The following is a 25,643-nucleotide window of genomic DNA, read 5'->3' as shown; positions in this document are numbered from 1 at the left end:
TCAAAGCCATCAAAAGTTTACTCATCAAAATGTCTTCAAGAAACCGAATATTACTCTAATGTAGTTTTGCTCTGTTGAATCCAAAGTTTACTTAAGTCATAAAATCTAGAAACAGTTAAGAATCACACAGAATAACTATATCCGATACTTTTCTAGCTAATACAGCAGCGCTTAATAGAAAATGCCTAGGAACCAACAACTGTATATTTAGTTATATTAAACTTGAACGGTTCTATTTAGTAGGCACTTATTTACAAATAGCTATGTCACGTAAGCAAAAATATACTTCTTTCCGAAACAGTTTGAGATGAGTGTGATATTTATTCATCCATATGAAAAATTTAATTTACTTACAAGTCTAAGTCATTCTATTTCATATCGCTTTATCGGTAAAGTAAATATGGTGGGCTAAAAGGATTGTTGAATTTTGTGTGATTCAAAACTACATAATGGAAAGTATCTTTCTAAGACATGAGTATAAACATTATATGTAAAAATTATATTTGAATTAGTCTCAGCGATTGAAATTTAAATAACACCAACTTGTCCGGACTTCTTCAGGGTCCAGACAAGTTAGCTGGACGAAACGCCGGAATGATTAATTTAAATTTCAATCGCTGAGATTATTTCAAATATAATGACTTCTCTATACTCGGCGCCCAATTTTTATCAAACAATTCGTTCCAATATTGACAAATATTCATATAAATTATTTTTCAATCGAAATGAATTATCAATGTGTATAAACAACTGTACATTGGAGTTAGAGTCCACTTAAATTACTTTTAAGAGTCACTCGTCGACTCGTAAATCAGTAGAAATAAGGGAACAACGAAATTCCACATGACTGATAATTCGCTTGTTCTGAAATAAGTTCGAATTTGATAGATTTACCTAATATAACTTGACTATTAATACATTCTTAATTTTACCGGTCGACTTGGATTAAGTAGTAGGATTTTAGTAAACAGACAATGATAATGAGTTAACATTACCTGAACGCGAACTTCTGGTAGTCTAATTCTTGCAGCTAATTCTTCTCGATTCAATACATCCGGATAATGACTATGTTCGAAAGCACATTCTAATTCATGTAGTTGGAAAGTTGTAAACGTAGTTCGATTACGCCTGTGTTTACGATCATGTGAGTGTTGTTGTTTTTGTTGGAGGTGGTGGTGATGGTGATGATGATAACCAACGTGATTGCAATTTTTAGTTCTACATTTAGCAGTAATGTTGTTTGTTCTGGATGTAGATATTTCAATACCTCCATTAGACAATGATACTCTCTTCACCATTTTCGATTTCAGTGATTTAATTTTAACATCCATTTTGTTTGATTCGAAATTTTTACTTTCATCCATGATGTTAGCAGCTTGATTCGCTGAAATTATCGGATTTGAGTGACATAGGGGAAAGTGATTGTCTTCACTAAACATAGACTGGTTCGGAAATTTATTTTTTATTTGAGAATTAAACCAGTTAGAAGTTGAATTTAACTGGATATAATCCATTATATTTGAATCTTCTGATGAAGAAACACCTTTACAAAATGAACAAAACGGTGTTTATTAAAACAAATGAGACTGTGATTCATTTACGATCAACAACCATGTTCACATACATGCATACATGGTAACTTTAGTATAAGCTATCCACAGATAATGGTGAAAAAATAGATTCCATATGGTGTGATATTTTGACACTGTCAACCAAAAAGCTTCCTGAAAGGAGCGATTGTCATTTGAACTATTAGTAGATGGAAAACAGTTTCAAAGAATTTTTTTCATATTTTACGTCGCCAATTATCTTCACAACCATCAAAATTCAGTTAATTCTCCTAATACCCATCGATTATTCACTTGCCAAGTCATGTTAACTTAAAGGTTTATGAATCTGAGTTCTCCTTTATTGAGTTCATAAGTTATACCGAAGGAATCTTCCAAGCGTGCACATATACCGACAGGGACTAATCTTTATCAGATTTTATCATTAAAAACAAGAAAATACAGACAATAACAAACAAAGAAAGAAGTCCATTGCGTCGTAGTATAGACAGCTCAATAAAAAAATGTTTTCGATATAGTTATTTGTTAACTCTGTGCAACTGTATTTATGGCTATTTAATATATAGTATACATCAAGGCAAGCCCTAACATGGAATCCGGAAGGGAAGCGGAAAAGAGGAAGGCCAGAGAACACATTACGCCGGGAAATAGAAGCAGATATGACAAGGATGAATAGAAACTGGAAAGAACTGGAAAGGAAGGCTCAGGACAGAGTTGGATCGAGAATTCTGGTGGGCGGCCTATGCTCCTCCACGAGGGGTAACAGGAGTAAGTAAGTAAGTAAGTAAGTAAGTAAGTAAGTAAGTATATAGTGGTCTATAATAAATTAAATACAATAAAATAAAACATTTGAGAGATGGCTTTTTTTTCAGGTTCATTGACAGTAACTTGAAGCTTAAACATAGAAGGGAAATAACCTTTAAGAATGTCTAGCGTTAGTAAGTAACATCGTTTGAATAAATGTTTTCTTCACTTAAATATCTTTGTCCATCCAATAAATGATCCCACAATGGTTGAACAAGTTCCTAGTTATCTGAACTCTGTAACCCAGTGGAAAACATTATCGTCTAAGTTGAAAGATATTGGGTTTCAGTCATCGTATGAATATGAACACTTGAATTCATGAGCATCCAGTTGACGTGTTCCGGCTAGGACAAAACGAATGCCCTAGATTTCAATTCTAGCTACGATCCAGATAAACTAATTTATCGACAAAATCACACAAGTTTCATTTTTGACAGTGAGATTTCACAAACAAAACACACTTTTCTAGATTTCAGCATAGTCTTTTTGTACTTCATGGATTTCACTAGAAATGTTCACAATATTTGTTGAAATAAACAACATAGTTGTCAAACATGTTATTTTTTAATAAAGCTCTAAGGTAAAGTGCTTGCAAATACCAAGGGAAATGCTCCGAAATCATAGATGAAGTTGTTTGTAACAATCTTGATTGAAAAAGTGATTTTAAACAATTTTGGAGATTGGATCTCAAAGAACAATTGTCTTTATAAAACTTTTCATGACCTTAATCAATACTCTTTGAACCAGCTTGATTGACAGAAGATGAACTTCTTGATGTAGATATTTTCAGAGAGTACGAAGTTAGGTTAAGAGATGTCTTCAAGCAATTATTATTATAAACAGCCAAAAGATAGCTAATTAATATGTTTATTAACTGAACGAACTTTAATATCTACATAAAAGGTATCCGTAAAACGTTTAATTTGTAGTTCATAAAACAGTGGAACTATATCAAATCAGTTTCCAGTGTTATAAAGAAAATTACAGCTTATTTCATATCAAGATAATTCTTATCAGTGTGGACGCCTAATGCTCACATTATTTTCTGGTAGCCCTAAAAAGTTAGGATAAAGTTTTAGATGTGGCGTTATAAGAGAGCCAATTATGGTTAATGAATTGAGTTATTATACTAATTATACTTTGTTTTCACCGTAGTAACTTTATGACATAATAGATCCACATACAACATGGAACTACCATATACGGTCGTATCACTCTCAGGTTTAAATATTATAAGAGAAAATTTATGGTCAAAAATATTGTTAAACGAACTTTGTTCAGATGAATGTTTGATTATTTCATATAACTGTAAGAGTATGATGGATAGTACTATCAGTAATAAATACAGTAATTGGATTAAGTAATAGAACGTTAGGACCTTCAATTTTTAGAAATATACTACTTAATTTATGAGAGCCTATTTGTTAGAAAAATCTTCAAAAACGCAAAGAAGTCAGGCGATAATCTATTAAAAAATCTAGTTTAGTTCCAGTGCACAAAAACATGGAAAAGATTGAACTTTCGACGTTCAAATTTTGCCATGTGCATAAAATCATTCAATAGGTAGTTGACGAAGTAGTCAATAAATAGTACTAACTATTCATTTCAAAATCAGAGTTTATCAAAAGGCATGTGGTTTTTCAGGATAAAAAGGTTATATTTCTTACTTTAAAATATGAACAAATACGTACTATTTATTAATTTTAGTTTTTATTAAACTGGTCATCATGTTTTATTTCTTACAGAGATATAATGTCAACTGAAAACTTCATTTAAACTTGGGGCATTCATTTAACGGAAATAATGTTTCATGAGATGAAAGTAGGTTTCGTTTGTGAGAAATTTCCTGCTGGTAATAGTAGAATATAACCTATGAGATAGATCAATATTTCAGGAAAATCAATTTAGGATTAAACTCATAAAAGTTGTTACGGTTTTATTGAAACGAATATTCCGAACGATTCGCTTCCCTTAGGTATTTAACAAGATCTTTCCCAGATTCTTTAATGACATCTTTGATTACCAGATACCTCGAAAAATCGGAATCTGTTTTATGCAAGTATGACCTGCTTGAAAATGTTAAAATGAAAGTTTTGAAGCATTACTTTAAAAGCCATACTTTAGTGAAGTACTTATTATGAAATCAGTGTAAGCAAATCCATTCAAAAAGACTAACAAATTTAGTCATCACATGACAGTTACAGTGAAACACTATAAGGTGAGTTACGAATTCAGTATTACAGAGTCAGACCCCCATAACGGCAACATAATCTGAATGAGTCACAATCGAATACTAACAATAAGCCAATGAACAATTATGGATAACCGAGATTTTCAAAATGCGATGTTTCTTAATAAAGAGGTGTCCGTTTGAGCTAACTTAGCAAAATTAAAGTTGCTTAAATGGAAATCGGGGAACAAAACAAAGTTTGGCGTGATTTAAAATTACTTCTTACTGAAATAATTAACGCATAGTATTGTGCACACACTGATCTAAAATTAAATTTAGATTTCACAAAACTTAACGAATGGTCCATAAACGTTATCAGTTATCCTTCATTTTATAAATAAAAACCACTAACCAGGTGAAAATCTCCACCCAAGTCATTCATGCATAACCTTCGAAATACTTTCGTTTGTCATTGCATTTTCGATAAAGTTCCCTTCATCAGATAATCGTATACCAGTAGAAAATTTTCTTATCAAGTAATTGTAAGCTAGTTGGAGAAAATCAACGGCTATTGCCTGGCTAACTTGTACAATATTTGTAACATCTTCGCTACAACAAGACTACATTCACATAAATGGCATGTTTACGTCTCAACTAAACCAAATGCTAATATGTGCTAAAATATTTCATATTCAATATATGGAAATTAATAATATACTTGTTGAAAATAACAGTTAAAAAGACTACTTACATAAGTTGTCATAACTGTTGGATATTTTAGACAAATCAGCATCATTTAAATCCTTTCGTTTACTAAATCCTAGCAAGGATGCAATTCCAAAAAAGGAATTCTGAGCACAGACTGTTGATATATGTTTGAGATTATCACTTTGGAAGTTAGAATAATAATCAGATGGTAAGGTTTGATTGAAGTTACTTGATTGCATTACTGTTGAAATAAATAATTGTCTTATCACCATAAAGTTGAACATTTATAAGTAACTAGTCAAAGTTTGCCAGCCTCAATGCGTGTGACCAACTCTCTTTTAGAGAAATATGATTGGCTAATAAGTTAGATGCTCCGAAATAAGTTATGAACACTTATTGGTTCATTAAAAATTCCTTATCTTTCCTGCTCATTATTTGAGTACAAATACTTTTTAGTGTCTTTATTGGTTCATAATTTTTACAAAGACCGTCAGTAGGAGAAAAATGATTGGTAAATATTAATAGGGTAACAAACAATATTTGTAAATTATTTAATAATCATTAATTTTAGGATACTGTTCCTCATTTGAAAACATGGTTGTTCTTCTTACACATAACTTCATTAGAATTGTTTGTTCGATGTAAAATGATTGATTTCAGATCAAACCACTGATATACTACAGTTCTATATTTATCGAATACACTAAGTGAAACGCGGAGTGTTGATCCGGTATTCCTTCTCGTTTTGAGGAAAGTCAGAGCCACTTTGACATTGGTCCATATTATGTATACAATTACCAAAGTATTACTAACTTATGTAACCCTAGTATCACTCATTATTCTTCCCAAATCTTTACCAATCAAAAGCCCTTCGTAAGTGAATGAAACTACTTATATGATTAATAGTGAATAAAATCCTGGGAGAAGTTCAAAAGACCGTATGTAATATGGAAATATTTAAATTCAACGCATTTTGTCAGCAACTTCGATGGTCACTCAATATTTAAAAAAGGGTATCGGTATTCACGTATAAAGTACGTTTATTTTTGGCAACACTTCTTCAATTAATAGTTCACCTCGAAGAATAAGAACAATAATCTGAAGTGTTGTAGCTAGATCTCTACTACAAAACAGGTTTCTTTTTTCAACTCAATCATCTAATTTAGATGAATTGGATTCAAAAGTGTAAAAAGTAAAATACCATCAGTCAGTGCTTTGTTTCTGAAGAGATTAATTAAGGACCGAAAACATATCATCGTATAACTATTAATATCGATATCTGATCTAGTGTCCTGATTTATTTTAAACCTCATATAGATTAGCAACAACGAAACATAAACTTCTGATAGATCATTTAATTAGAAATTAAAAACTCATATAATAAAACATCATTCATTGCATATGACTATTATGAAGCATCACCTTGGGTAACCCTACTGGAATTCGGACAGAACATGTCCTAAATGGATAAAGTTGATTTGATTTGTGAGTGCTTTTTATAGATTGAGTAGTATTTAAAACGTGGAAAGTTATTAAAATGATTAGTTCAACAAGTGAAGTTCTTTTTTGTATTTTAATAAGATATCCTGGATCACGTTAATCATATGTAACGACCTTCGTCAATTATTTGAAGGCTTATTTCTTTCAGAGATATGATGCTTACATTTTAGGATTTCTGTATAGTCTGTGAGTAATACTTGATTCTGATAATATAATTATACAAATTGTTATTCTTCCTGTCTTAACTGTTGAATATTCGTTTAACTACTTGAACCCATGAGTTGGTTGACACAATTAAAAGCATGTAGACAATAGATGAGAATTTATTTGACATCCAAAGTAAATCAAAATGATAGATGAATACAATACTTACTACATGATTTATTTACGGTTAGATATGTATAAACCTAAGTAGTATTTAACAGCAGTTAATCAATAACTTACTGAATTATCGTAGTCATACAATATCATACAATTAACCATCTATGACAGACATATAAATAATGTGGTTACTCTTTAAAATGTGAATATCCGTTATAGATGATTAGGAAGAGAAATCAATCAACTAAGGCCTTGCTTACCATGGTACTTCCACTCCATCTTGTTTTGAATGGACATCCAAAGAAAGACTAGACTTTCGTACTATCAGTATATCCAATATATTTTTGGGACTTAAGTAACTCATTCTTAGTCAAGATGAACTTAGAAATGCAGTCAGATCTGGAGAGCTAATAAGGTGGAAGAACCTTTGAGTGTTTTGGCTGAAACATGTTACTATCACATAAAGATACGAACAATGGATTTTAGCTATCTAAACGCTACTTCTCAGGATTCATACCGTACTAGAAATCACTGGTTGAATAATTTAGATGGAATATATTGTAGGTCTCGTCGTAACTCACTTTTAAATAATGAACATAACAGTTACTTCACATTTTCTTCCTGAATTCGTCTATGTTTAGTGCCGTTTCATTCTAGGTCTTTCTTATTTCAATTTTTGCTTATCTGTGTGATGATGAAAATTTTTGGTATATTTAATAAACATGCTACTGCACAAGATTCTAACTGTTTCTTCCACATGTCTTTTCCTTCCTATAATAGTCAAACTGTGAATTAAGGCCTCAATTTAATTTTTTAACTATACAGTTTTTCAAAAGTTGAGATCATGGGTCAATCGAAGTTAGACCACCATGGAATATCTGGAAGCACTGGGCGGGTTTTTATAAAATTAGATACAGTGTTCACTTTTAATCTCAAAATACGTTTGATACATAATCGTACATTCACAATGATAAAGGTTAACAAAAATGCTACAGTGAACTATTTTTCAGGTTTAGGGAAAGACAACGAACATGTTATGTAAAGCTCCTAAACACTGAAAAGATAAAAGGTACATAGTAAACGCATTTTTGTTTCTTTGCTGATTTTGTTTATAAAAGAGGATTAAATTTACTTCAAATTGAATTCTGATTGCATAGAGGAAATTTTTCAAATGAATGTCTGAACTCGTAATAGTTATGAGCAATAATACGGATATATATATATATATTTCTGACGTGAATCGACATGAAACTTTAGTTGACCTTAATATGTGGTACTGAAGTCCTATCAGCGTTAAAGCAAGAAAAGACGATCCAATAATTAATATCGATTTAACAAAGAACTATGATTCAATGAAGTTCAATAATGAGGAATTAATAATACCAACAAGTCTTTATGGATATATGTATCGACATGATCTACTTTACCTGGACTCTATGGTTAATTAAAAGAATTCGTCTGTTTTAATTTATGGAACGTTACAAATATTTAAGCTCCCTTCAACAACTATCAGTTGGATGTTTATAGTTTATTGAATGTCAAGTTCAATTTGATTGATTTAAATTATCTACTCATTTTAAGTAAGCTTCATGCAAACTTGAAAAATAACAGTATCATAAGTTTCACCAGGTTATTTTGCATGTAGAGTATGAACATTAAGGGAAATGACGAATTACTGCGAAGTGAAGAAAATGATTTTCAGCTTTTAATGAAGCTTTATCACTCTTCGTGATATCGACCCTAGATACTTCGTTCACTTAGTGATACTCAGGAAATCCTTTTTTAATATAACTAAAAAGAAACGTAAAGGAGTAATCCTGAAACTACTAAGTAAAAACTAGGGTCTGATCATATACCATCCGATCTGATTATTGAAAATATTCAGTTTATAGTATTATTTATCTGAACACAATTGTCTAATTGAGATTATTTTATAATTCAGTGAAAAGACTTCTGCAGTCATCCTTCATAATGGATACTCAATGATATTACTGAAATTGATAAGAACTAGCCTTTAAATAACTTGGAAATATATTTGTACATGATCGATCAATAGTCAACTTACTAGTGGAATAAGACCAAGACCTTAGTACAGATTTGCATTAACGTTGATGCGTGGCATTATATCTAATAGTCCTCCTCTAAGTAAATAAGCCATAAAATACAATTTCTGGTAGATATTTAGATGCTCGGTTGTATATAGTACTTGCCAAATTAAATTATTCCATTAATATGGTTTAAATAACATCATTAGATTGTTCTCTCTCTTTTCCCCCTTCATTCGTTTGATTAAATTAACTTACATCAAAAACAGTTTAAAGTTAAAATAAATGAGTAAGAAAGTAGAGAAAAATAATTCTCCTTCTATCTTATTAACAACTTAATTAATTGATTGAAGTTTGTTCTTACAAAGTTTATTTTTATCTGTAACAAACTGGGGAATTGGACTACTTTGTCTATGGGCATAAATGTATGCAATGTTGACCAAGTTCATAGGATTATATGTCCAAGTTTGATTGCGTGTATTATATTATGTGTAAGGCCGAAATCTAAATATATATATATAACGACATTAAGAACTGGAATTCCATGGGTTGATGAAAAATAAGTTATTAGTTTTACTTTTATCGTTTGTAAACACACAACATAACAATCGTAAGAACTTCAAACTCCTTAAATCTTTATTACCCTTAGATTTCTTTGATGAATTAAGATTACACTTCAGTTAAATGATGTGAACTGAAGCGTAACATGGTGTTTAGAAGAAGATTATCAATTTATTTGCTTTAATACAAAAAAACGGAAGTAAATTCAATTATCAAAGGTGATAAATATTATTCCTTATAGGAAATATATTTGTGAGTGATAATCAGTGGGGTATTCTATGAATTATTTCATATTAGTTAAGTTGTGGTTTTCCTTAAAGACAATATAAATATTTGGAAGAATTTAAGATAGAGGCTAATCAGTTCATTTGTGGAAATTCGAAATCGAGTAGTCACAAGCTCCAGTGATAACATCTGACACTTAATATATAAGAGGTAAATGCCTCAATACAAGAAAACTTTAGCGTTTCATATCAGAACACAGGATCGGATACAGAGGGACCATTGTTAAATGGATAATTTGGATTATACTGTAACTCATTTTCGAGTGTAATCAGGGATATAATTCTTTGAGATAATGGTCTATTACACTTGATATTTCGCCTAATGCGACAGTAAATCATTCACTAATGAACATTTATATTAAGATGATAGAATAAATGAGCAATCGTCGTTACACTTACATCGTACGAATGAACAAGAACAATAAGTTTAATTTAATTGGTTACTTCTGATTGAACGTAAAAACGGCAAAACCTCAAAATAATGTACTGCAGAACATCAGACCACTTAGTCTGGTCGAAACATTGTATTTATAGACCAATAGACATTATCAGTATTTGAGATCTTAGTGTAAAATTAGTTGCTTAATATTTAGTGATTTGCTTTCATAACAGAATAACATAATAAGAAATTATTAGGCCAGATGAAATTTTCAAACGAAAAAGTAAGCGAGGCAACTAAAATTTAACCGTCCAAAAACGATGAGCTCTCTAACAAATAATCTGTAGATGACTGTCACAAAGTAACTTGTGAGAGGTTATGAGTTGCCTCGAAAAAAACATTTGCAGGTATATGAATATATAAAATCTTTTATTTCACTAAGTATTTTCCTTATGACCATTTAAGTATACTTTTATAACTTCTTGCTACTGACTCATAAAATGTTCGCCTATCATTTTCGTGTTTTACTGTGTGAAACTGGAGTCGCTCACCCTAACACTGTCGTTCCTAAGTGAACAGATAAGACTTGGTAATAGCAGTGATACTTGTTATATCGTCTATTTGGAAAGTGCATTCTCTGCACATTGGTTGTTGAGCACTTTTATTGGATTTATTTGTGACAAGAATCTATAGAAAATGAAGGAAGATTTATAGCATGTAACTTACAATTAAACTAAGATTACTTCAATGGTCGAGCATTAAATTAGTATTTTCAAGTGACAGTCTTTTTTAATAATTAATATAATCAATCCATGGTTCAATCTAAGTTTCGCTTATCCTTTGAACTTCATTATAATTCATAATTTGCAAATAAGCATGAACAACAACCATAGAAAGTTTTGATTTTTGTCCTAAATAAATGGCCTAATGATGCAATAAAAACACATGAATATAAGGTTAATAGAATTTGGGTAATTATTACTTCATATCTGATATTCAACTGTTTCACTTTTTCTGTTAACAAGGAATGGTAATAGACATAAAGAGATTGAGGAATTTCTTATTATTCTGCACTTGTAATTAAGTTTGCTTGATTTAGCTTAACATACTGTTTTTAGTAAATGGATAGAGTCTTCGTTAATAAATTCTCCTTTTGTGTTATTTTGATTAAAGACATTGGACCACCCCCTAATTTTTCTTTACGTTTGTTTGTTTGTTTGTTTTTGTTTCTACTCGTGAAATCTTTTGAAAATCTATTTTGCTTTTACCCTTAAACACGGGCACATAGAAGCATGCACAAACACAAGATGTTAATTTTCATTTGAATTCTTTTTAATGGTTAATTAAGCAATTGTTATACCATGTTAAATGATTTTTGTTTTTGACTTGAGTTCCCTCTTTTTTTTTCTTTATTGAAATATACTACTTTTTCTTATTTATAAGAGACAATAAGGAAGATGCTGACTTTTAATTAACTAACTGTAAATTGATGATTTAATAATTTATTGGTTTGTAAATTAACATTCCCATTGGACTATATCTTGTAAATTATTAAGATCATAAAGTGGTCTACACACAAATATGCATCAATGCATACATGCAAGTATATGAGTGCACAAACAAAAACTTACCTCACCCTAATAATCATGTCAGGTTGAGTAACGTTTTGAAATACTTATTTCGCTTTTCTCATGTTAACTTTTATTATCTCAAAAACTATAATGAATAGGTGATGTTGTAGATGTTTGTACAACAAAACAAAGTAATGTAGAAAAAATTATGTTTGAGATAAACCTAATGAACCAGCTAATTGAATGATTGAACACTTGTTTATGGGTGACTTTCGTAATATTTATTCTGTTCTGATTATCTTACACAAATTCATCAAGGGGTAACATTTTGATCTGTGTGCAGGTTCTTTTCTGTTGAGATATTTTTTTTAAAAACACTTATTGAAAAGCAATAAATGTAACATTTATTTACACATCTGATTTTTAATACACAACTTTAGTGGAACTACTTTTTAATTTTCTGAAAGTATCATTAATAAAATGAACCTTTCAATCAATTTCTTTGTTTCCGGTTTCTTAGAAGGAATGCGGGCACATTACTGATGATAGAACTCTTCCATAGTGGGATTGTCAAATATCGATTAAAATGTTTACCTAAACTTTTCTTGAGCTTCATAAGCCTAAATATCAACTCCCAGAAGGCTTTAATATCTTTCTATTTCAATTTGTCCATTTGAAGATTAGCAGTAGTATCTCTTCAAATAAATTACTAAGTAAATAAATTCACTTTGCACATTTATGAAGGTTAAGCTTTTCTGATTTAATATTATCAATGTTGTTCACATAACCAAGGCATTCTCACCTAATTTTCCAACCACATGAACAGATAAAACTCACTTTAATGATACACTCAATGTTTTTCAGTACTGTAGTATTACAAAATCGCAAATATTACAATATATAAAAGCTTTTGACAGTCGTGTGTGAGATTTTAATTTGATTCCTTGGTGTTTAAATACCCCGAAATGCTGTTCATACTTCGATTTCGAGCTGCCATATTGTAAAGATATGTTCCTTTTTATTTAGATCTTGTTGGCTGAAATTATGATTAATAATAAGAGGATTCAGGGAAAACTCCTTTATAAAGAGAAGCAATCAAAATATGGTGGTTGATTTTATTAAATGAACAATATTTGTTAAAAGAGACAATGAAAGTGAGTATCAAGATATTTAAACAAAAAATGTTTATGCTCACGGTGACCGATTAATTTAGTTTGCAAAATATACTTTAGAGAACTTCAGTAGCTGGTAATATCTCATTATTCATTGAAATAAAAGTTACAAAATAATGAAGATTTATCAGAGGGGGGGTTTGTGGAGATTTTATATGGTTGAAATCATAAGTCATTTGAAGCTAGACCACCATGGAAAACCTGGAAGCACTAGTGAGGTGTGATCGTGGATGAGTACTGCTGAGGAGTCCCACAATAGGACGAAACGGCCGTCCAATGCTTCTAGGTTTTCCATGGTGGTCTAGCTTCAATTGACTAATGATTTCAACTATATAATGAAGATCTACCTTGAAGGTCGATTTGTGAGACCACAATTTTATAAAATCACACTAAATTCACCTTTTTTGAGATTCATTTGAAAATCAAATATTTCGCCATAAAATTTTATTAGGTAGACTTAATGACGATGGATAACAGTAAATGTTAAACATTTTAGAGAACAAGAAGATTTTGACGTGGGTTTGTTCTCTGAGCTGGATGGTTAGGTCGTGGAGCTTTCATCGTCCTTCTGAACGACATCATCAGCACAAACTTCGGGTAGAACAAGAACAGAACAAGAAGAGTTCAGCATAATAATATAGAATTAAGATACGAAAAACTTAATAGCGGTTATTTATCCTTAATTTAATCGCGGTACAAAGAATAGTTTTGCTTTGTCTGCTCGAGTACTTGTGAAATAGTTAGATATCTTTCAGTTAAAAGGAATTTCATGCTTTATGACTAGAGGTTCATCACTTATTAATTACGCACATATCTAAGACAATTTCTATTGTATAGTCAGCTATATTCAATGTTATTACGTAGGCGTGCTCAAATTTATTGTTAAACTGCCGTTACTCATCGAGAACATAAATTATCCATAGTGACCATAATAGTTATTGGGCTATCTTATCAGTCATACTATAATTAGATGTCTTGAGAAGTAATAAAGTAATATGAGGAGCTTTCACCTAAAAAAAAGTATTCGCAACTCTTAATTCTTAATGATTCTTCAATAACAAAATTACTCATTATTTACTCTGATTTTAATTTGTTTGAATAATAATAACTATTTATTAGATTCCAAAGTTTACTTTAAGCCAGCATATGTCAATCAATTAAGAGTATCTCATGAATTCATTTCTTTACAGATGACTTATTAAACTTATAATACGACCTCAACTTACATTACTTAAGAGATTTTAGATTAACTTCAGCTAGTATGAAGTTATATGTAATAAAGGCATGAAATCATAATGAATAAATTGTGGTTTTATAGGAGTATTATTTTGTTATAACTTTATGGGTATACATTATTAATTGTATTGTCATACATTGGAATAATAGAATAGGCGAAAAATGATGTATATTACCTCATAGTTACAATTTGACGTCTACTTATAAGGATATATGGTGATAAAAGATAAACGTTTCACTGAAATTTGATCTTTTACCATCTGGAAGATCAATTAAATATTCGCAAAGGAAATGGACAGCATAATTTGTTTATATTGTACTCATGGATACAGTAATGGGAAATATTTCTTTTTATTCATATGGAAATAGACAAAAATTTTTCATTGAATAATTTAACTTGCCCCCCCCCCTGGCAGTACGTATATTTACTATCTTCACTTTTGTTGACAGTCACAGAGTTAATTGAAGCAATTTACCCATTATGAACAAATTTATTTAAGGAAAAAGGAAATTTGCTGTTTTGTAAACTTATATTTCATTCATTAGAACAATACTTATGGATAGAATTAACTAATTGGGCCAGTATTGTTATCTTCAAGGGTGAAGATTATTCATCAATATTATCTGGAAATGTAAGGGGAAACTATTCGTTGTTGACTTAATTATAAATATAGTAATTTAAGAACACAAAAAATTCAAAAATTTGAACGTCCTATTTATTGAAGATTTATGTAAATCACAACACTGTGTAGAGCATTAAATGTCAAACATTTATCTTGTAATTTCACCAAGTCTTTTAATCATGTCTACTGAATACATATCCAATGAACTAACAACTCGATAGTCTTTAAATTAACAACGGTGAAAGGGAAATTATTTATTCTTTCATATTATACAAGATAGAACTATTAAAATATCAGCTTAATTTACACTCATTATGTACTGATTACAGTAACATTCACTTATTGGTCAATTTCTGTTACCTAATTTGAAAGTGCATGAACTATTTAAGCATTACGTTCAGTTCGTTGCTGAGACTAGTTGTAAGTAAAAAGGAGGTTGATTACAAAACTTGTTTTATTTGTTTATATTTGACAATTTTACATTGGGGAAAAGTGAATTGCTTTGAAATCTCTTTACTTAAGGACCATCAACAAATCAAATCTATATGCACTATTACTTCGAAAGTATGTTTTTTAAATCGTTTACTCCTGAAATCCAATAGGTTTTCAGGAAACAGTCAATTAAGTAATCTATTTTGGTCACGTAATTTAAAGTAAGGTGTCAGAAGCAAATTGTTCGAATTTATAGTAAGCAATCGCAATAAACTTTGCTAGTTTGGATTTGATTAACCAGGTGAACACTTATTAAAACTGAAAAAAGTACTCATATGTTTTGTGGAAAAGCCACAAAATGTCGTAATGACATCAGCTTTAAGATATACCTGAAGACTTTACAGTATTTTGTATATTTTTCTTGTTATATATTTTTCTGAGCAACCAGAAGAGAATGGATGTGGTGTGGAAACGATCGTAGACTTTGCAGACGAATATTCAAGAGTAATAAACACTGTAGAGTCAGGTTTTGATAAGCTTACTGATTATTTACAGATGTGATGTATGTTGAAGTGGAACTTATGGTAATTAAGTACATTTTCAGTGAGAATTCATTATTGTATTCAAAAATATATCATTGGTTGAGGCAGTCACCACCATCGCAGTTCTCAGCAATTTCTCAATGGAACATTTAGAAGTCATAACAGATTCGACAAGACCATCAGAGTTTACAGTAAATATATAACTGATTCTGTATTATAATATCATTGGACTTTTAACTATTGAAAATACACCAGAAATGAAACTAACTGTCATAACATCAACTTAAAAAGATCGTTTTCTTACTACTACTACTACATTATTATTGGTGATAAGTTATCATAAACAAATGATTGTTTTAACTGCGTAACCAAGGTATGGATTCGATTAGGAAACATAGAGTTAAGGTCGAAATCTAGAATAATTAACATAATCGCTATGATTTAAAGATATATATTGGTGAGATGAAATAGGTAATGAGATATTAAAACTTATTTACGAGTTCTGCTGCCTCATATTCGTGAGCGAATTATGCTTGCTAAATGATTATGGAAGCGAGTTGTACTTTAGATAAATCAAATCTGTAATATCCTTGTAATAAATGATGTTAGAATGAAATATTTAACCAGTAACATTAATGTCAAAATAAATAATTACCTATGATAACATTGCAACATATGAAAATGTTTGCCACAGATCAGTACATAAAATCATATGGATTTAAAAGTTTGAAGTAATTAAACTTTCTCGATTACGCTACTAGGTATGTCGATAACATAGCGAGATCCTAGAATCATTACGAAACCGTGTGGAATACGAAGAAACATATGTGACTGAAGTACGTAACATTAATATAGGCGTTATCTCCCGTTTAAACTTCATAACTCCATTCTAAAATTATTACTAATCAATACAAGTTCACTTCTAAATAAATTTTCGACCCTAAAAACAAGAACCCTATTAGCCAAACCATCATTTATACTTGGAACACCTTCGACCTAGTTTTCTGTCAAGATATTATTTCTCTGTCCGTGCAAATAAACACAGAGTTTAAAAGCGGTGATCATGAAGTGGCCGTCGGTTCTATCATTATTATTATTATTATTATTAACCCTAATAGTAGCCTTCTCTTACAAAAAATCAATTAATAACGGGATTGAAAAGTGAAGACTGGGACTTTCTATAAACCGTGTTAAGGTGTTCAGATTGAAGTAACTTCCTCTCTAGTAATAGTCTAGAAGATGAACTAGACAATAGTTCTTGTCTGTATTCCATTGCACTAGTAAAAACATACAGGACTATTAAGCCTAATGATTTATGCACAAAAGTTAAGCATCGCAATAAGTTAAACGATTGCAAAAACGTTACTTCAAGTTGAATGATTTTTCAGCAGTTGCACAAATAATTATAAATCTTATCCAAGTAAAAGAAAACTTATAGGTTAAAAGCCAATTGATGAAGATTTCTCAGCATTTTGACAATAGTTTAGATGTGCGAAACTTAGTTCTTCTTTTCAATCAACGCGTTCAAGCATCTAAAAATGTAGATGTCTCTTGAATCTTCTATAGTGGTCTGTTTATCAGTAATTCTATAACCATGACAAGCCTTTTCATTGGTGTTTTTGTGACCAATGATAAACTTCTGTAGAAGGTTAGATCAAAGATTATGGACATGACTAGAAGCTTTATGAGATTTATTTCTTCCACTTATCTCAACATTAGTGAAGCCACAACCTCCCTTAAGGTCTCAGTGAGTCATCGAGTATTCATGTGCACTTGATATTCCATTACTTCTCCTAAACATGTCTACACTGTCTTGAAAATAAGACCCAATTCTAACCGATGGAACGCCACAAATATAACAAAACCTTACAAATCTGGAGGTAAGGTCAACTTGGACAACTATTGGGCAGTTAATATTACTTCATTTATCTCTAGAACAATGTAAAAAATATTATAATGTGAAATTAGTTGATTCTCTTCCAGGCACAAGTGATGTGATACAAGGTAGTCTTTGATATACCTTTTGCAGCTAATATAAATGATATCTCCGAATGCTTCAGGAAGATTAAACCTCTCCTGTGCATAGATGATTCACTTTCTCTTCACAAGCTTCGCCATATACAAAGTATATCCGTACGGAAATCAGTAAGGTTACCTTATCGTGCTCGAAATGGAATTTGGAACTTGTCACTGCAAAATGTGAGTGGGTTCGTTTTGGTAATCCTTTTCTAGACTTCAGCTTCACTACAGGTGATAAAATACTAACTAGGTCCCGTTCATTGGTAAACTTGTGGCTCAGATATTCCCATGGTCTGTCCTTCTTAGAGTAAACCTTAACGCAGACTTCCAAGTCTTGATAAATTCTGGGTTGCAAACAATACAACCTCTATAATAATTTACAAAGTATACGTTCCACCAATTCTATAACATTGTACTATATTCTGAGTAGTATTCGCATCGAAGACAAACTCAGATTATTATCCGCCTAGCAGTGCTTTACGTTCCGTATTTTCGGGAGTGATTGTACCTTGAACTACATATCCGAATGCACTAAATTATGTTTAGTCCCTTATGGAAGCAGAGACTTAGACTGGGTCTAATCGTTTTCTCCAAAATATTCAATATGTCGTCTTTCATATCCACTGATGGGATCCATGATGAAGAATCACCTATTTATAACATTTGTAATTTTCTTCAAAAGTAAAATCATTTCATTATAAATCTAATCTCTGTATGAATTACTTTGTGCGTAAATTTTGAGACTCTGGAATAGTTTCCTGTAATCCAACTGTGAAAAAATTACTATCATAGTTTGCGCACTATATCAGTGATTACCGCTTCACTGAAATGGCCCTGAAAATGCTTACACCACTAACTATATCTTACTTCGTTAGTGAGATTATAGAAACAGTAAACCTTTGATCATTGTCATTACTGAGTATACTTATTGAGCTTCCTTCCTTGCTGATATTTTACCCTTACGCTATCTCTGACTAAGTTGACTAGTTCAAATAAAATTTACTCAAATTATTAGGTTAAAAAGCCATCTAGAAAATTTATAGCGATAGGCCTATCACAATAGTTTTAGCAAATGTTGCTCTTTCCTCTTTGTTTTCTTTTTCTTCTCACCAGTTTTCGACAGCTATGGATACCCTGTAACGAGACTGGGATAGCCCTTAAATATAACATGACGTCCCAGTTTTTCTACTGAGAAAATTATTGGTCCCAAATTGCTGATTTACATTACTATAATACCAGTAATAAATGTCCTATCGAAGCAATTTATCAACTACATCCTTTCAAACGATTTACCCTTATATCTCTGTACGTTACACGTTATATTCCTTTATTTATCAACCTATGTATATAAGTTGGAACATCTTCTACAATTCTTTCCGGAACATTAGTTATGTACTACTCAGTTGTGGTCATCCTATTTTTATGTATTTAGCTCCTCATTGAACTACTGTTTTTAATAATGGGAAAAATATATTTTAAATAGCATCCATGGTATACCTGTGGCAGAGAATTTTATGAACGTCCTAAAATAGTTAAATGATAAGCATTATAACCATGTCACATTTAGAACTCCAAATATGTGCCGAATTATATTAGTGTTTCCCTTTCTTGATTTTAATTAAAAAATTCAGAAGAAATTTTCTTCGGTTTTTATTTCGTCCAGAAACTATTTTATTACCAAGCATTTTGAAAATTGAGGTTATTAATTGTTAGTATACTACTTATTTACCGTCAGTGACATAAATATACCAGAAAACATTTTACAACAGTGAACCAACTTATTTTTTTTAAAAATTCAACTAATATTTTGGCTAAAAATTAATGGTAAATAGAAAGTCAAATAATATTCTTCGTCGTCCGATTGAGAAGTGTATCTCTTGCCGAAATGCTTCTGAAAACAAGAAAATGTGATAGAACGGATTAGCATCAACATAGAACATAAGATGCTTAACATCCATATGTAACTAAAGAAAAAGCAAAGTCGTAACCTAGTCAAGAGTTTGATCCTCTAGCTCACACGACTAGATTACCTAGTGAGTACTAATTTATCCTCAGTAGTAACTGACGATATTCCTCAGCTTTAATTATCAACTCTGTCAATAAGATTCAGTCTCACAACCAACGTTATCTAAAATAGTCTAATTACTAACTAATATTTCGATTGTTCAACTGGTAGGTGTCCGTTTTTGATATGATCCTAGAAATCACATATTTCATTGAAGTCATGCTTCTGCAGTAGCTCCAAGTTTATCCAGTCAAATTGAAATATATTTTAAACACATTTCACTAGGTCTAGGTTGTACCTTTTGAATTAAATTGATTGTTACTTTTTTTAAAAAGACATGAACTGATTATTAATTACTTTATTACCTGTCAATAAACAGACATTTAGAAATATGGTCAGTAGTTTTTTCGTACGTTTGCATATCATCAAATGAATTCCAGGCTTTTGAGCAAAGCTCTTGATAGTTCAATCGTTTTTAGATAGTGATAAGAAAGACAAATGCATATGATTCCTCATTTGTACTATTTCAACTATAATTCAGCCAATTTGCGATACTTGTGTGACATAAGGAATATAACGTTGAGAAAATTCACTTCTAAACTTTTGAAAGGATTTAAGTGAAGGGATCAGAATGAGCTGCGTGACCGTTTGAAAAGATAAAGTATTTTCGAGAGTATGATTTATGACAATAAGCAGTTTGGATTATTTCAAGTGAATAATGTCTACAAATGTAATTCATGAAGTTCAGTACTTTTTAAGGAATTTTTTGAATAAAACAAAGACTTACTTTGATTGGTAGGGATTATAGGTACCCAATTTGTCAGTTGATGGTGTTTGTGGTTCGAGATAATGTAGTCTAACTGATCTTGAAGTCGCTGTTTCTTTGGGAGGTTGTATATTAAAGAGAATGTGTCCTCGATCTCCATCTTCTTGGCCAAGTGGTGGGTAGCAGAACTTGCAAAATTGCAAATGAATTATGAAAATCTATTATTTGATTTATTTAAATTTGAATAAACATATGTTTATACATATACATACACATAACTTTGCTACTACATGCCTTTTCATCAAGCTAATAAATATGTACTTCTTTTGATGGTTTTCCTGAAAAATATCTACAATTTAATTGGCGGATATGTATAAAATTATAGTGTAGAAAGGAACTTTGAACTCTTAAAAATACCTTGACTTTCTCTGCCTTTTCAGCCATTCACAAATTAGGTGTAAAAAGAATAATTTATTGTGGAGAACAAACACCATTACTACACATTTATGTTTCTTGTAGAAGCATAGCATTTTTCAGGGTCATTTAGTGGTTCTTTTGTTTTGAAATTGAAATATGTCCATTAGAGTGGTTCATCCACATGACTCAAAATCATGTTCGCTGTTGACGCGTTGTAGCTTCGAAGTTAGTTTCTCAAGTGCAATCTAATTATTTGGACATTGTTCATATGCACCACTGGGAAAGAAGTTGCAAGCAATCATATGATGATCATATCTAAACCAGCAAAACACTTAAACTCTCTCTAGTAGTCTGAATATATTTCTGTCTCTGATTCAATGTCATTCTTGATAGTTAGAGATGAGGGTTAAAACACATGTTATTTGAAGCTCTCAAACTGATTTTTGTAAAAATCTCCAGTCCAAATACTAAAATTCAACTGAATTTAAATGATTGGACTACTTATCAACTCAGTATAATCCTTTTGTACCATTCGTTGTAGTGTAAAAGAGATTTCATAAACAGTTGTGTCCTGTAGATAATTTATTAAGAAATCTTCACTGAAATCAGCGGGGATCAGACCACAGTCAGAATCTTTTCTATTTGTGTCCCGTGACCTTGATATTTATAACTTAAACTTGACTAGTGCGACTCATTGATACAATTTTAACCAGACAGTCATCAAGATATAAACAGAGGATCACGCTCTATAGAAAACATTTGTTATTGGATATCAAGAACTAGTGCATTAATTATTCAGTGTTCTATGAGAATTGCTAAGAATGAGTCCAGCGTACAGTTGTTTTTTGTGGTACTGAAATGAGGATTTAACTGTATCAAAAAGGGAATGATTTGTTTGGTTAAATCTCAGACCAACGGTAGGAATAAAAAGTCAACACGTACTTTAGGATTCCTCATCTGTAAAAAATGCAAAGGCACACTGACGTGTATTGGTTACTTCGGGACTTGAAGGTGTGTCTGGGTGAATAGCCCGTTTTAATCGAATGATCAATATTATTAAAATATTCAACGATTGATCTTTTGATGAATCTATGACTACATCGTTAAGCCTTTTGAATAAAAACCATTAACATAGATTGGTTTCACAAGAATGTATGAAATAGCTCACATACTTTGAAGCTATTGTTCTCGAGACCCACTACTTCAAGTTAGGAAAAGTGGTTATCTGGAGAACGCTAGTCTCTGTAACGATATAAAATATGTTCCACCGTAGAAGGGTGAGGCCATTTCATTTCGGATTTCAGCAGCATGATTACTTTTAAAATAAATGATTCGCTACTTTCAAACATCATGTACTCTAATTATATATATATATATTATTCAGGGAGTTTAAAGACAAAATATTACAAATTAGTTGACATAAGTCAAAGAATCACTTACTTGATTCATGCTGTGTGATACACAACGATCTGGTGGCGTATCTTGACTTTTAACATATCCAGAAATATTCAAAGCGGAACCACTCGTTTCTAGTCGACCGACGGTCACTCTACCTAACAGTTCAGCTGGTGATTTAGGTTGATTTTGTAAACCGTTCTGTGAGCTCTTTGTTATACTAAAATTATATAAAAAAACCACATATTTTTCAGGATCTTACACATGAAAATAAGAGTTTACGGAAGAGAGAATGTAGATTTAAATGATGACGTAGAATAGAGAAAATTTGGTTGTAAAACGAAAACCTCTTTCCATCAACAGAAATTTCATAGCATTTTAATTCATATTTATTCAAACACTGTTTCCCAACAATATTCAGTTTTTATAATGAACCTCGCCCGTTATGAGAAGAATATCTTGCCTCCTTCAGCAAAAATACAATTCAAACCCATATTACTGAGTATGTCTTAAAAGACTTTGACCAGCCTAGTTTTGTACATTAAAATGCAATTTTAATAAACGAATTATCCTGGGATACACTAAAATAATCATTATAAAATCACATAGTACGCATCTGATAATTTTTTATAGTGGCTTAGAACATTAACATACATTTGGAAAGGTAACCAGTTTCTTCTGAATATATTTCACTTGAGCCAATGTGTGAACAGATAATACATTCAGAGTTTGTGGGACAAAATTACGATACATTCTGCTGCCATTAATAATTCAAAAATCAATAGAGGGTTTGTTAATTTATTTGATATCAGCAAATATGAAGACTGATGTCATTAAAACGCTTGACGAATGATTGTACAGTATAATGTATGCATATTATAGAAAAGTAGTTCATAATGTAGTACGTAATACATCAGTTACATTGATAAGTGTAGAACCAAAAACCAACTGCATGGCTTGACTGTCCCATTACAAACATCAACTGGAAAAGTTTGATTAGACAATGTGCCTTGAGGAATATATCACTGATTACTATCGGGTTGTCCATTAGAATACTTTTTGATGGTTATTCCCGTACCCCAACGAAAAACAGTGATATAAGATGTAACTGTATAACAAGACATAGATTACAACTAAGAAGTAATACATCTGGATGCTAATAGTTGTAAATAGTTTTTTAAGTTATTCCAAAAATTCTTTGCAAATTGTATTCAACCGCCTATTACGAAGCTAGCACGTAAATGAAGTACTTTTAGATGTTAACCAAATCCCGTATTCATGATACTTCTTGAAACTCTGGGCATAATTTACAAACACTATGATCGTCTCCTTCAGTTAGTATCAAACCTTAAACGTCTACTACTTATGTGTGCTGATAGGGTGTCAATGGTAAGTCCGTTGGGACAAGTTCTAGAGGGTATTTTAAAACTAACCTTGAAATGACCAAATTTTAAATGAGGGACTGATGAAATTGGATATTATTCGAGGTATGGTAATGATACATTCATTGCATCTAATAATCAACAGCACATAATCAACATGATTCAACTTTCCAACATAAGAATATGCAGTTTACTATGCAACATGTAAAGGATGCCAAGTACCAATTTCCTGATATCGTAACACAACTGAGGGAGGATGGCACAATTACACATTCCGGTAATAGACTTATAATAAAGTTTATTTAGGTTTTATTAACTTTCGTCCATCCAGTTACAAAAACAAATTAATGAGAATATCATTTCATAGAACAAGGGTATGTTCTGTTGAAATAAAACTAATGGACGTTAAAAAATATCTAAGGAATAACACGTGTTCACAGAAATCTGTTAAGAAGTGCTAAATATCGAAGATAAAATACCTTGAAGAAATCACAGTTAACAAAAGTCCCACTTTTGTTGGACTTCATTTCGAAGGTGACGATATTACATGGATAGTCAGCCGAGGACTAAATACTTAATTAAACACGTATCCCGCAGCCAACGTGATGGTCTCGTACAAAACATGTTTGTTGACGAAGTCAAAGATCGATAGGTATCCCCCAAATAAAAAAACAAGGTAGTGTTTTTTGAAGAGTTAGTGAGACTTTGCTTGCTCTAGCCTTTTTATTTTTCATTTTTCGTTGTGTGCCTAAGACTAGACAAATGTGTTCGAAAGAAAACTGACGTGAATCTTTCTTTACCGTGGCAACATTATGATTATTTTATTACATCATGTTGTAACCTTTCCTCACATTTTGATTGCATTATTCTCAATTATTTTACTTCCTTAATTTTACTAATAAATGACATCCCAAGTCATGTTATTCTGTATTGCCATTAACCTGTGTTCAGTTATTTCATCGCGCAATTAAATAACTTTTTGGTTCTATGCACTTTAGTAACTCTTTCGGTACCCTAGAATCTTCATTTGGACATTTTTTTCCAAACTCGTCAACTTAATTGGAAACTTTGCTCCACTAAGATGATATTTATTCACTTTTGACTTATATCACCAGTATAAGTTTCTTAATCTGGTGAGGTAAAAAAAGAACTGTTTTTAATGCAAATATCCACTATTAGACGAGATTTCATCGATTTTTCAGAAATTGTAATAGACCAGTGTCAATGTATGGTTTGTTCTCAATAAGTAACGGAATTTCTTCATTAATTTCAAAGTACCTATGAATGAAAAGCAGCCGAACTATGGTCATTTCTATTACCAAAATCACCAGAAGAACAGTTTAGTTGGTCATAAAAAGTGATAATAGCGTAAGCTAGATCTATTTCTAAAAATTCCGTTTGTCTACAAATCTGAAACTTGGAATCCTTTTTCTTCTAGATTGTATTCAGTTTTCATTATCATGTAGAACTTATTTCAACACATTGTTTTGAACAGTCATTAGGAACCCATGGGATTATGCGTCATACCTGTAAACGCGTACCAGTAAATTAAGTCAATAAAACGTATTAAGATTTTTCTATCTCGCAGATATTCGGATCTACTTTACTTAGCGTTATAATAGGAAAAGCCACCACCATGTCACTTACACAGAGTGAAATAGTTTACAGTATGGTAAATAACCTTAACTTCATGGCCACCAATGTCCAGATATCATGAGATTGGTTATTAACAAGTAACGAGTA

The 25,643-nt window shown here is 31.3% G+C and overlaps 2 protein-coding genes across 2 annotated transcripts in view; both read right to left on the bottom strand.

Moving 5' to 3' along the window:
• The window catches only part of Smp_091160 (putative retinal homeobox protein), a gene marked incomplete at both ends in the record, with an annotated part of 3,131 nt that extends 1,767 nt beyond the window's left edge, over positions 1-1,364 (bottom strand). The window contains one exon of the mRNA XM_018788748.1: positions 996-1,364. Within this exon, the coding sequence (XP_018654260.1) occupies positions 996-1,364 (369 nt within the window). The remainder of the gene's footprint in view (positions 1-995) is intronic.
• A 19,298-nt stretch (positions 1,365-20,662) lies between these two features.
• The window catches only part of Smp_171930 (hypothetical protein), a gene marked incomplete at both ends in the record, with an annotated part of 22,926 nt that continues 17,945 nt past the window's right edge, over positions 20,663-25,643 (bottom strand). Inside the window, 3 exons of the mRNA XM_018788747.1 lie at positions 20,663-20,690; positions 20,728-20,894; positions 22,564-22,728. Coding sequence (XP_018654259.1) covers positions 20,663-20,690; positions 20,728-20,894; positions 22,564-22,728 — 360 coding nt within the window. The remainder of the gene's footprint in view (positions 20,691-20,727; positions 20,895-22,563; positions 22,729-25,643) is intronic.

This window comes from Schistosoma mansoni, chromosome W (genome assembly GCF_000237925.1).
Source record: "Schistosoma mansoni strain Puerto Rico chromosome W, complete genome".
Classification (NCBI taxonomy): Eukaryota; Metazoa; Platyhelminthes; class Trematoda; order Strigeidida; family Schistosomatidae; genus Schistosoma; species Schistosoma mansoni.
This window is presented reverse-complemented; position numbering and strand designations above follow the sequence as displayed.